The 11,015-nt window shown below is 43.4% G+C and overlaps 2 protein-coding genes across 2 annotated transcripts in view; both read left to right on the forward strand.

Moving 5' to 3' along the window:
* The first annotated feature begins 2,612 nt into the window (after positions 1-2,612).
* Positions 2,613-9,341, forward strand: LOC140346960 (uncharacterized). Its single transcript, XM_072433255.1, has 12 exons — positions 2,613-2,779; positions 2,848-2,958; positions 3,034-3,654; positions 3,731-3,825; positions 3,904-3,959; positions 4,040-4,094; positions 4,182-4,216; positions 4,279-4,427; positions 8,674-8,730; positions 8,817-8,894; positions 8,964-9,049; positions 9,131-9,341. Exons 2-12 carry the CDS (start codon positions 2,892-2,894, stop codon positions 9,203-9,205), a joined length of 1,374 nt encoding a protein of 457 aa, XP_072289356.1. The 5' UTR covers positions 2,613-2,779; positions 2,848-2,891; the 3' UTR covers positions 9,206-9,341.
* A 104-nt stretch (positions 9,342-9,445) lies between these two features.
* Positions 9,446-11,015, forward strand: part of LOC140351135 (adhesion G-protein coupled receptor G2-like) — a 7,042-nt gene continuing 5,472 nt past the window's right edge. The window contains exons 1-5 of the mRNA XM_072436843.1: positions 9,446-9,615; positions 9,686-9,815; positions 9,889-9,991; positions 10,061-10,274; positions 10,351-10,516. Of these exons, the coding sequence (XP_072292944.1) occupies positions 9,777-9,815; positions 9,889-9,991; positions 10,061-10,274; positions 10,351-10,516 (522 nt within the window). The 5' untranslated portion in view covers positions 9,446-9,615; positions 9,686-9,776. The remainder of the gene's footprint in view (positions 9,616-9,685; positions 9,816-9,888; positions 9,992-10,060; positions 10,275-10,350; positions 10,517-11,015) is intronic.

Genomic DNA, 11,015 nt, shown 5'->3' on the forward strand with positions numbered 1-11,015 from the left:
ATAGTACTGAGGAGTAGGACATCAAAAGTTATTCAAATTACATTGATACCTGTCACGGTCTCTGTGCGGCGAAGCCGCAAACTTTAGCTAGAATTTCAGAAATCTCCCAAATTTAACATTTCTGCCGTTTGCGCAGATAAAGTCTGAATTGCGTCAAATTAGAATCAGTTGTTAAACTCTTTGCCCTAAACCTACTTGAAGTGAAATAAATTAATTTGGCGCCACAGTGCCCCCTACAGATTTTACAATGAGGTTAAATGTTTAGTTTTGCGAAATTATATGAAATTTGACACAAAACTCAATTTTGGCATCCCCATCAAAAAAGTCAATGAGACCCATGTCATAATTGTTACGACTTTGCCAACAATGACCGAAACCTCCCATGTTATTTGCCAGAACATGCTTATACTTTATACTTTCACGAACTCCTCCTCGGGCGTTAGACATATTAACCTGAAATTTGTTGAGACTCATCTTCAGGGGTAAAAGTTATACACATTTTTATTCAAAGAGTCACATTTTGCCAAGAATTCAAAATAAAATAGCTTTTTGATGGTAAAACAAAGGGTGGAAGATGTGACAGTGTCACAGATTCAGCAGTAGATGTAATAAAAGGACAATTGGCGGCGGCGTGGCGGCGGCGTGGTTGTTGTTGTTGTTGTATATACACAGTGCAGTTCAGTTCAACAATCATAATACACTAGAGCAGTGGTCCCCAAACTTTTTGACTCGAGGTTCACATTGGGTTCTAAAATTTGGCCGAGGGGCCGGGCCAGGAAAATATGGTGTGTTTGTGTGAACGAATGAATTACTATAAATTACACGCAAGATTTGACCTGTAACTTGTAACAAAGCAACAAATGCAAGGCTCAATGTACAAATTGTTTTCCAAATGCATTAAATAATGATTAATTATCTACTGTCTTCTTCTGTCCACAAGAGTCTTCTTCAGTGTATCAAACACTTGCGCTTCCTGCTTGATTGGCCCCGGTGGCCAATAGATTTTCTTGTGCGCGCAGTGCACTAAGTGCGAGCAGTATGTGCGAGCAGTGCACTATGTGCGAGCAGCTTAGAGGGAACAGTGCCATCTCTTGGGGAAATGTGGGCATTACAGGCGAAAGGTAAAATGAACGGCCAGCCACAGTATCGTGAGTTTGAATCCCGACTCCGATATTTGCTGCATGTCCTCCTTTCTCTCCCATCATTCCCCCTCTTTTCTTTCTCATTCCATCTACTGTCTAATTTTTTTAATATATGGCTGGATTGAAAGGCCCAACAGGCCGGATGTGGCCCGCGGGCCGTAGTTTGGGGACCACTGCACTAGAGCGATAAAGCGTTCAGATTGATTTTGTATTACCTATGTTTAACCACCAGGGGGTGCTTTACAAGAAACTATAGAAGTCCGGTGTGTGTTCTTTTCACACTTTTGTGTCAGATTCATGGATCTATTATTTTATTGTCAGGTCTCATCAGCCTAAACACCACTTAGGTGACCACAGTCCTGTCAGGCTGATAGCTGCGTTTGGCCGATTATTTTAATAAGTTTTGGGGTAAAAGAAATATAACAACAATAGAAAATAAAATAGACATAAACACTTGCCAAGATCGACATGCCAATTAAGGTGCATGACATCTGTTGTCTTTTTTGCAGATTGTGAAGTTCTCCAAGTTCAATGGAGCTGGTGCCACGAGTGCCACGATACAACAATAGAACTATCACGTGATTCTTAACGGATAAGTCACGCGAAAACATACAAGCATATGTTTTAGACATATATCGATTATATTTTTTAGACTGGACTTAAGCACTTGTTGCCTGCAATACCTGATCTGACCACTAGTGGCAGTGCGCTCTTCCAACCCCAGGTCACAGCTGAAAACAGAATTGTATAAAGTGATCTTAGCAAACAGTCTTCTATGGCCTGTGCTTCTGGCCTTATGAAGCAAACATCCTGCTGCAGTTATAATCACACAACAGCATGCGCTAATTACATTTGTTGAACTTTTGATAACATGGGAACACGTAATATGGATGGGGAAATCATTTGACTGTGTTTACAGTAGCGAGTCGACATAGGTCAAATTATAATCTTCATTAGGCCTATAATGTTTAATAGAAATGTGGGCAGGTGACATTACAATAGTTCATATGTAGATTTTAATTGTAATATAACAATTAAGGCCCAAGTCCCAAATATAAATAATAAAGGTCAACGATTGCATTTTTCCCCTTTTGGATATTTATCATGGAAACACCATGTAATCAAATGGGGAAGTTTGCCTTCCATCTGAGAGTATGACATCTTTTGCCAACAGAATTCAGGTTACTTTTGTCAAATATAGCTCATCGTCCTAATTTGCCTCTTTAGCTGGTGGTGCTTCTAGTATTTGCACTGTGTAATTTGAACTATAATAAAATGATATATACCTCTGCACAAATAAAGGTGTGACTACTGTTTTGTGATTTGTCTGACAACTGTAGATAATGAACGTTTTTGAGGAAAAAGTTGGTCAAAGGTTTAACTCATTCTTTTAACTCATTTAAAATAATCAGTTTAAACTCTTACAAGAGATTATGTTTTAACATTTCTCCTTGTTTCGTGTTTATTGCGGCTTATTAATGAGTAACTTGGCCAGAGGGCGTGGAGCATTTCTTCCATAGGAATAAAGACACAAGCTTACATAATTATGCATTCAGTTTGGGTGAAAAGCCCTTTTGTGTTTAAATATGTCTTTTACCTATAACTCCAACTTCCCTAATTGAGAGGAAATGGAACTGGTGAGTACAACCAATAGACCTTTTATGATACACACCTTTAGATTATAACAATATCACTTCTTTTTCAGTGAACTGTCTTTTCACTGCTAAGACGGGATTGTTTGCTGTTGTCATGCATTTTATCAGACGTCTGTTTTTATTGGTCATATGTGTGCTGCTTCCGTGCCTACAGACCTCAAGTATGATTGTAAATATACTTTTAAGTAAATGTAAATGTCTCTTTGACTTACAGTAACATGTCTCCCTGGTTACAGCGGTCTTGGGCAGCAGCAGCAGTCTTTGGGGTAAAAGGCTGGAGTTTCATTCGTCTCAGTGTCTGTGGCAGCTCAGTCCGGACACTGTAGTTCCAGCTCTGGAGGAGCTGAGCATATGCCTCCAGCTGAAGTGTAATTTGTTGACAAAATGGACCGCGTTTGTGTACAAGGCTCCAGAGAGTGAACACATTGAGCTTGGTCTTCAAGGCAATGGGGATCTTCTAACATTATGGTTGTTTGGAACTGAAACAAACGTCAAAAAAAGACTAAATTGTAACGAGTGGCACTCACTCTGCACGACCTGGTCTGGAAAACAAAAGAAAATGCAATTATACATTAATGGAACAAAGGAGACTACTATAGATAACACCACCCTCTCCCATTTAGCCTCGAATGGAACACTTACATTAGGGCGATCTCATTTTGTGACGGGAAAAACAATGCACCCCGAGAATGGGAACAGCCTCATCGGAGACATTAGTCAGTTTAGGATTTGGTCCAGACTTTGGAGCAAAGAAGAACTTAAGAGACAAGAATGCATTGATGCAGATGTGATCAGCTGGGACCAGCGACACTGGAAGACCGACTGCCCTCCCCCCACAGACCACAGCCTGAAATGTGGTAAGTGAACATCAGTGTTTAGACAAACGTCTACATAGTGTGAATGTTAACATACAATTGTCAATTCATTTTTCAGAATGGTCAAGGTACAAAGTCAAACTGAACGTTCAGTATCAATACATTAGTGAAATGTATTCAATGACTTTTTTGAAAAATGCCACAAAGCAATGGGTATGCACTTTGTGAGTCTAAGTTTGGTCGTGTACAAATAACTTACTAATTGACTGCATTCTTGACATGTTTTTGCAGTTGGAAAGCCTTTTTCCAAGCAACATTTCTGTCACTGAGATATTTGTCTGGTCAAGGTACTGTAAACAAAACGTAGAGTTTAGAGGTGTGTGTTGACAAGATTTCAAACTGACATAGTATGTGTGCTCCTATATAGTCCCTCATGCAGCACAGTTAATCATTCTTCACCGTTAAATGGAAAGCAGTTGCAGGTAATCCATTCAGTCTTAAATAGTTCCTTTAATATTCCTCCCTGTGATTTATACATATCAGATTTGTTTTTTAATTTCTGTCTTTAGGACTCACACACCTTGGCTTCCATCTCCTTTGCATGGTAAAGAGATCAGAATATATAATAACACAGTAAAACATCTAACTATATTATTTTGTGAATAGTTTTCTTGTCAAGGTTTTTGTTGAAGTGGAACCTGCAGTAGATGTTGGACTGGTTCAAGCGGACATCACTGCGAGGCTTCATTCCCCATTTGCTCCTGACCTCCTGAACGCCACGGCAGACCCTGACAGTGTTCTGGTGTTATCTGTAGGTGAGTACAGGCCACCACAGACCCTGACAGTGTTCTGGTGTTATCTGTAGGTGAGTACAGACCACCACAGACCCTGACAGTGTTCTGGTGTTATCTGTAGGTGAGTACAGGCCACCACAGACCCTGACAGTGTTCTGGTGTTATCTGTAGGTGAGTACAGGCCACCACAGACCCTGACAGTGTTCTGGTGTTATCTGTAGGTGAGTACAGGCCACCACAGACCCTGACAGTGTTCTGGTGTTATCTGTAGGTGAGTACAGACCACCACAGACCCTGACAGTGTTCTGGTGTTATCTGTAGGTGAGTACAGACCACCACTGACCCTGACGGTGTTCTGGTGTTATCTGTAGGTGAGTACAGACCACCACAGACCCTGACAGTGTTCTGGTGTTATCTGTAGGTGAGTACAGACCACCACAGACCCTGACAGTGTTCTGGTGTTATCTGTAGGTGAGTACAGACCACCACAGACCCTGACAGTGTTCTGGTGTTATCTGTAGGTGAGTACAGGCCACCACAGACCCTGACAGTGTTCTGGTGTTATCTGTAGGTGAGTACAGACCACCACAGACCCTGACAGTGTTCTGGTGTTATCTGTAGGTGAGTACAGACCACCACAGACCCTGACAGTGTTCTGGTGTTATCTGTAGGTGAGTACAGACCACCACTGACCCTGACGGTGTTCTGGTGTTATCTGTAGGTGAGTACAGGCCACCACAGACCCTGACAGTGTTCTGGTGTTATCTGTAGGTGAGTACAGACCACCACAGACCCTGACAGTGTTCTGGTGTTATCTGTAGGTGAGTACAGGCCACCACAGACCCTGACAGTGTTCTGGTGTTATCTGTAGGTGAGTACAGGCCACCACAGACCCTGACAGTGTTCTGGTGTTATCTGTAGGTGAGTACAGACCACCACAGACCCTGACAGTGTTCTGGTGTTATCTGTAGGTGAGTACAGACCACCACTGACCCTGACGGTGTTCTGGTGTTATCTGTAGGTGAGTACAGGCCACCACAGACCCTGACAGTGTTCTGGTGTTATCTGTAGGTGAGTACAGACCACCACAGACCCTGACAGTGTTCTGGTGTTATCTGTAGGTGAGTACAGGCCACCACAGACCCTGACAGTGTTCTGGTGTTATCTGTAGGTGAGTACAGACCACCACTGACCCTGACAGTGTTCTGGTGTTATCTGTAGGTGAGTACAGGCCACCACAGACCCTGACAGTGTTCTGGTGTTATCTGTAGGTGAGTACAGACCACCACAGACCCTGACAGTGTTCTGGTGTTATCTGTAGGTGAGTACAGACCACCACAGACCCTGACAGTGTTCTGGTGTTATCTGTAGGTGAGTACAGACCACCACAGACCCTGACAGTGTTCTGGTGTTATCTGTAGGTGATACAGGCCACCACAGACCCTGACAGTGTTCTGGTGTTATCTGTAGGTGAGTACAGGCCACCACAGACCCTGACGGTGTTCTGGTGTTATCTGTAGGTGAGTACAGGCCACCACAGACCCTGACAGTGTTCTGGTGTTATCTGTAGGTGAGTACAGGCCACCACAGACCCTGACGGTGTTCTGGTGTTATCTGTAGGTGAGTACAGACCACCACAGACCCTGACGGTGTTCTGGTGTTATCTGTAGGTGAGTACAGACCACCACAGACCCTGACGGTGTTCTGGTGTTATCTGTAGGTGAGTACAGACCACCACAGACCCTGACGGTGTTCTGGTGTTATCTGTAGGTGAGTACAGGCCACCACAGACCCTGACGGTGTTCTGGTGTTATCTGTAGGTGAGTACAGGCCACCACAGACCCTGACGGTGTTCTGGTGTTATCTGTAGGTGAGTACAGGCCACCACAGACCCTGACGGTGTTCTGGTGTTATCTGTAGGTGAGTACAGGCCACCACAGACCCTGACGGTGTTCTGGTGTTATCTGTAGGTGAGTACAGACCACCACAGACCCTGACGGTGTTCTGGTGTTATCTGTAGGTGAGTACAGGCCACCACAGACCCTGACGGTGTTCTGGTGTTATCTGTAGGTGAGTACAGACCACCACTGACCCTGACGGTGTTCTGGTGTTATCTGTAGGTGAGTACAGACCACCACAGACCCTGACGGTGTTCTGGTGTTATCTGTAGGTGAGTACAGGCCACCACAGACCCTGACGGTGTTCTGGTGTTATCTGTAGGTGAGTACAGACCACCACAGACCCTGACGGTGTTCTGGTGTTATCTGTAGGTGAGTACAGGCCACCACAGACCCTGACAGTGTTCTGGTGTTATCTGTAGGTGAGTACAGGCCACCACAGACCCTGACGGTGTTCTGGTGTTATCTGTAGGTGAGTACAGGCCACCACAGACCCTGACGGTGTTCTGGTGTTATCTGTAGGTGAGTACAGGCCACCACAGACCCTGACGGTGTTCTGGTGTTATCTGTAGGTGAGTACAGGCCACCACAGACCCTGACGGTGTTCTGGTGTTATCTGTAGGTGAGTACAGGCCACCACAGACCCTGACAGTGTTCTGGTGTTATCTGTAGGTGAGTACAGACCACCACAGACCCTGACAGTGTTCTGGTGTTATCTGTAGGTGAGTACAGACCACCACAGACCCTGACGGTGTTCTGGTGTTATCTGTAGGTGAGTACAGACCACCACAGACCCTGACGGTGTTCTGGTGTTATCTGTAGGTGAGTACAGACCACCACAGACCCTGACGGTGTTCTGGTGTTATCTGTAGGTGAGTACAGACCACCACAGACCCTGACAGTGTTCTGGTGTTATCTGTAGGTGAGTACAGACCACCACAGACCCTGACAGTGTTCTGGTGTTATCTGTATGTGAGTACAGGCCACCACAGACCCTGACAGTGTTCTGGTGTTATCTGTATGTGAGTACAGGCCACCACAGACCCTGACAGTGTTCTGGTGTTATCTGTAGGTGAGTACAGGCCACCACAGACCCTGACAGTGTTCTGGTGTTATCTGTAGGTGAGTACAGGCCACCACAGACCCTGACAGTGTTCTGGTGTTATCTGTAGGTGAGTACAGGCCACCACAGACCCTGACAGTGTTCTGGTGTTATCTGTAGGTGAGTACAGGCCACCACAGACCCTGACAGTGTTCTGGTGTTATCTGTAGGTGAGTACAGGCCACCACAGACCCTGACAGTGTTCTGGTGTTATCTGTAGGTGAGTACAGGCCACCACAGACCCTGACAGTGTTCTGGTGTTAGGTGTAGGTGAGTACAGACCCTGACAGTGTTCTGGTGTTATCTGTAGGTGAGTACAGGCCACCACAGACCCTGACGGTGTTCTGGTGTTATCTGTAGGTGAGTACAGACCACCACTGACCCTGACGGTGTTCTGGTGTTATCTGTAGGTGAGTACAGGCCACCACAGACCCTGACGGTGTTCTGGTGTTATCTGTAGGTGAGTACAGACCACCACAGACCCTGACAGTGTTCTGGTGTTATCTGTAGGTGAGTACAGGCCATTACAGACCCTGCCAGTGTTCTGGTGTTATCTGTAGGTGAGTACAGGCCACCACAGACCCTGACAGTGTTCTGGTGTTATCTGTAGGTGAGTACAGGCCACCACAGACCCTGACAGTGTTCTGGTGTTATCTGTAGGTGAGTACAGGCCACCACAGACCCTGACAGTGTTCTGGTGTTAGGTGTAGGTGAGTACAGACCCTGACAGTGTTCTGGTGTTCGGTGTAGGTGAGTACAGACCCTGACAGTGTTCTGGTGTTCGGTGTAGGTGAGTACAGACCCTGACAGTGTTCTGGTGTTATCTGTAGGTGAGTACAGGCCACCACAGACCCTGACAGTGTTCTGGTGTTAGGTGTAGGTGAGTACAGACCCTGACAGTGTTCTGGTGTTCGGTGTAGGTGAGTACAGACCCTGACAGTGTTCTGGTGTTAGCTGTAGGTGAGTACAGGCCACAGCAGCACTATCATCTGTAGGATCAGGCTGCAATCAGCACATTGTCTAAAGAAGGAACTACTTGTCAATGGATAAACCAAGATGAGGAACAAGGGTAATTACTGGAATGTAGATACTGGTATATTCAAAACAGTAAAACCATAGAAACAGGTCCCAGATCAACAAACAGATAGAAGCAAGGCAAGTTTATTTGTACAGAACAATTGATAGACAGAGTCACATTTCAACACTTTTCACATTAAAGATGCACAAACTGCTTTCGTCCTCATACATATATCTTTGTTTAATGTAGATTCATATCCTGCTGGGACAGATAGACCAACCACTATCAACACAGTCAGTTCATCAGGTTTGTCCCTACTTCACTCTGCTCTTATTCACCTCATCATGTATTGTATTATATTTTACATTATTGTATACTTTGTGTTTTTACAGGGGTAAGGCCAACACAAAGTATGCCAGTGTATCCTGATAACACGACAGAGGATCCTCTAGATAGAAACAAAACATTCTGTGAGTAAATATATACCGGTACATACTAAATATACATTTTATTCATAAATTGTATCTTGTTTGTTGCAGACAAAGCAGATATATTTTTTAGAGTGGATCTAGCATTAGGAATAACTGGATATCTCTCAAATCCCCTGACATTTATAAAAACATGGGTAAGTGATCTTAAAATGACAACAAAAACAGTTGTATGCAATAAATGCTATCATTGTTGTTGTTGTTGTTTTTGGGGGAAGTTAAAGGAAAGATTAAATTACAGCAGCACCATGAAAGCATTCAACTTCTTAATATCAGAGACAGCTTCCAGGTAAGTCCTGTTTATGTGGAGGAAAATGAATGAAAAGACGTGTGTCACCTGAAAGTTTGATGTGCATTTACAGAAATGTTGCGCAGTACAGTCGGCCTTTGGTAGGTGCATGATATTTAAACAGAATTTCATACTAAATAACGCGTTCCTCTAGATTCATGTTTTCTTCTTTTTTTTCTAGGCGAACAATGCACAACAAAAACAGTATGTCAAGAAATCAAAATTGTCCATATTTGTTCCACTACCTTGTGTGACGTTTCCCTTATTCCAGATACACCTGTTTCTTCCACGTGCGAGAAAATTACAACGAGAATGTTTCTGTGGTTCTAAACTATATTCAAACAACTCTGGATCTTCCATTTTCAAATGAGTCCATCAGTGTTCAACCCAGTAGTGTGAAAGCAAAGCCCATAGGTTTGTTTCATCTTTATTTAGAAAAACTGAACTACTAAAGCAGTTTTCATTCTTCCCTGCTGTGTTACAGAGCCATCAGACTGCCCTGAAAGAAAAACATCTTCAATCTATGGAAAATACTTTTGGGCTAGAACATTTCCTCAGGACATTCAAAGCATAAGATGTCAGGACCCACCACAGGAAAATGCATTCAGGCTTTGGTATGAATATATTTGAATAGTTGTAATTTGTGTTTGTGTTGTTAAAATGTAACCTGCTTATGTCATTAGTAAGCTGGAGATCAGAACGGACACAACTAAATGGACTAAACCTGATATGACAAACTGCAACCCAAGAATGACCATTCCCCAAATAGAGAATGTCACTGTCACTACAGGTAATTACGACGGTATGATTGTTATTGCATATTCCTTTTAAGCATGACAAATGTGCATGTTTGTCCCAGAAAACGCGGCTGAGGTTGTGGAGACCATACAGGACCTGGTTAATGTGCAGCTCAGTAATTCCTCCCGGCTTTCCCGTGAGGACCTAAACACTGTGGTGGGAAAGCTCAAAGAAGTAGTGGACCTGGGCTCAAACGTTGACCTTGGTGGAAACTTGGTCACTGTTTTGGCCAACATTCTTGTTTCCAATACAGATGTTACTACGCTGTCCATTGAGTAAGAGAAGAAACTCTTCTGTCAAAGGCTGTGTGTGAGAGGACTTACATTAACTGTCTAATATTACTTTCAAAAGAGTTTTGAAACTGATGTCAAAGATGGGCGATACCATGGATTTCCAAGGCACGGCTGAGAGTATTACTGCTCCATCTCTGGCACTTTCCCTGTGCAACGTGGAAACAGAAGGATTTAGTGGCCTCACATTTGGTGTATCGTCTGTGTCGACAAACCTAGAGCCAGAGGTGGGTCTCTGTACAAAGAGTTTTACACCTGTTTCAAGTACACAATGTGCAGTCTTGTATAAATAGGTAAATAGTAATCCCTCAAGCTGATTTAGTCGCATTATGCTAAGGCAAAGGGTTTGTAAGCAGTATAAACCCTTTAACATGCAACGTCATCAGAATGTTCAAAATTCTGGAATCGTGGCGACTGGAAAATTAAAAATTACGAAATACACATTGTTTTTGCCTAAAGACTTTTTTAGCTTGTAGGTTTTATTTGACAGGACGATTGCAGTGTGAAATGGGAATGAGAGAAGGAAGGACATACAACAAATTGTCAGAGCAGAACGACAAAATACATTTATAAATGATAAATTATACAATTATAAATTCAAACCCAAATACTGATGATTTTAAGGCCTTATACCGTAACAACAATTTCTAATTTCTAATGAAGACCTGTAAGGTAGTTTTCTTCTCTATTACAAAAGTGTAAAAATAAAAACAAAAAATAAACATT

This window comes from Eucyclogobius newberryi, unplaced genomic scaffold (assembly GCF_026437365.1).
Source record: "Eucyclogobius newberryi isolate DKJ021-1_F unplaced genomic scaffold, fEucNew1.0.hap1 SCAF_11, whole genome shotgun sequence".
NCBI lineage: Eukaryota > Metazoa > Chordata > Actinopteri > Gobiiformes > Gobiidae > Eucyclogobius > Eucyclogobius newberryi.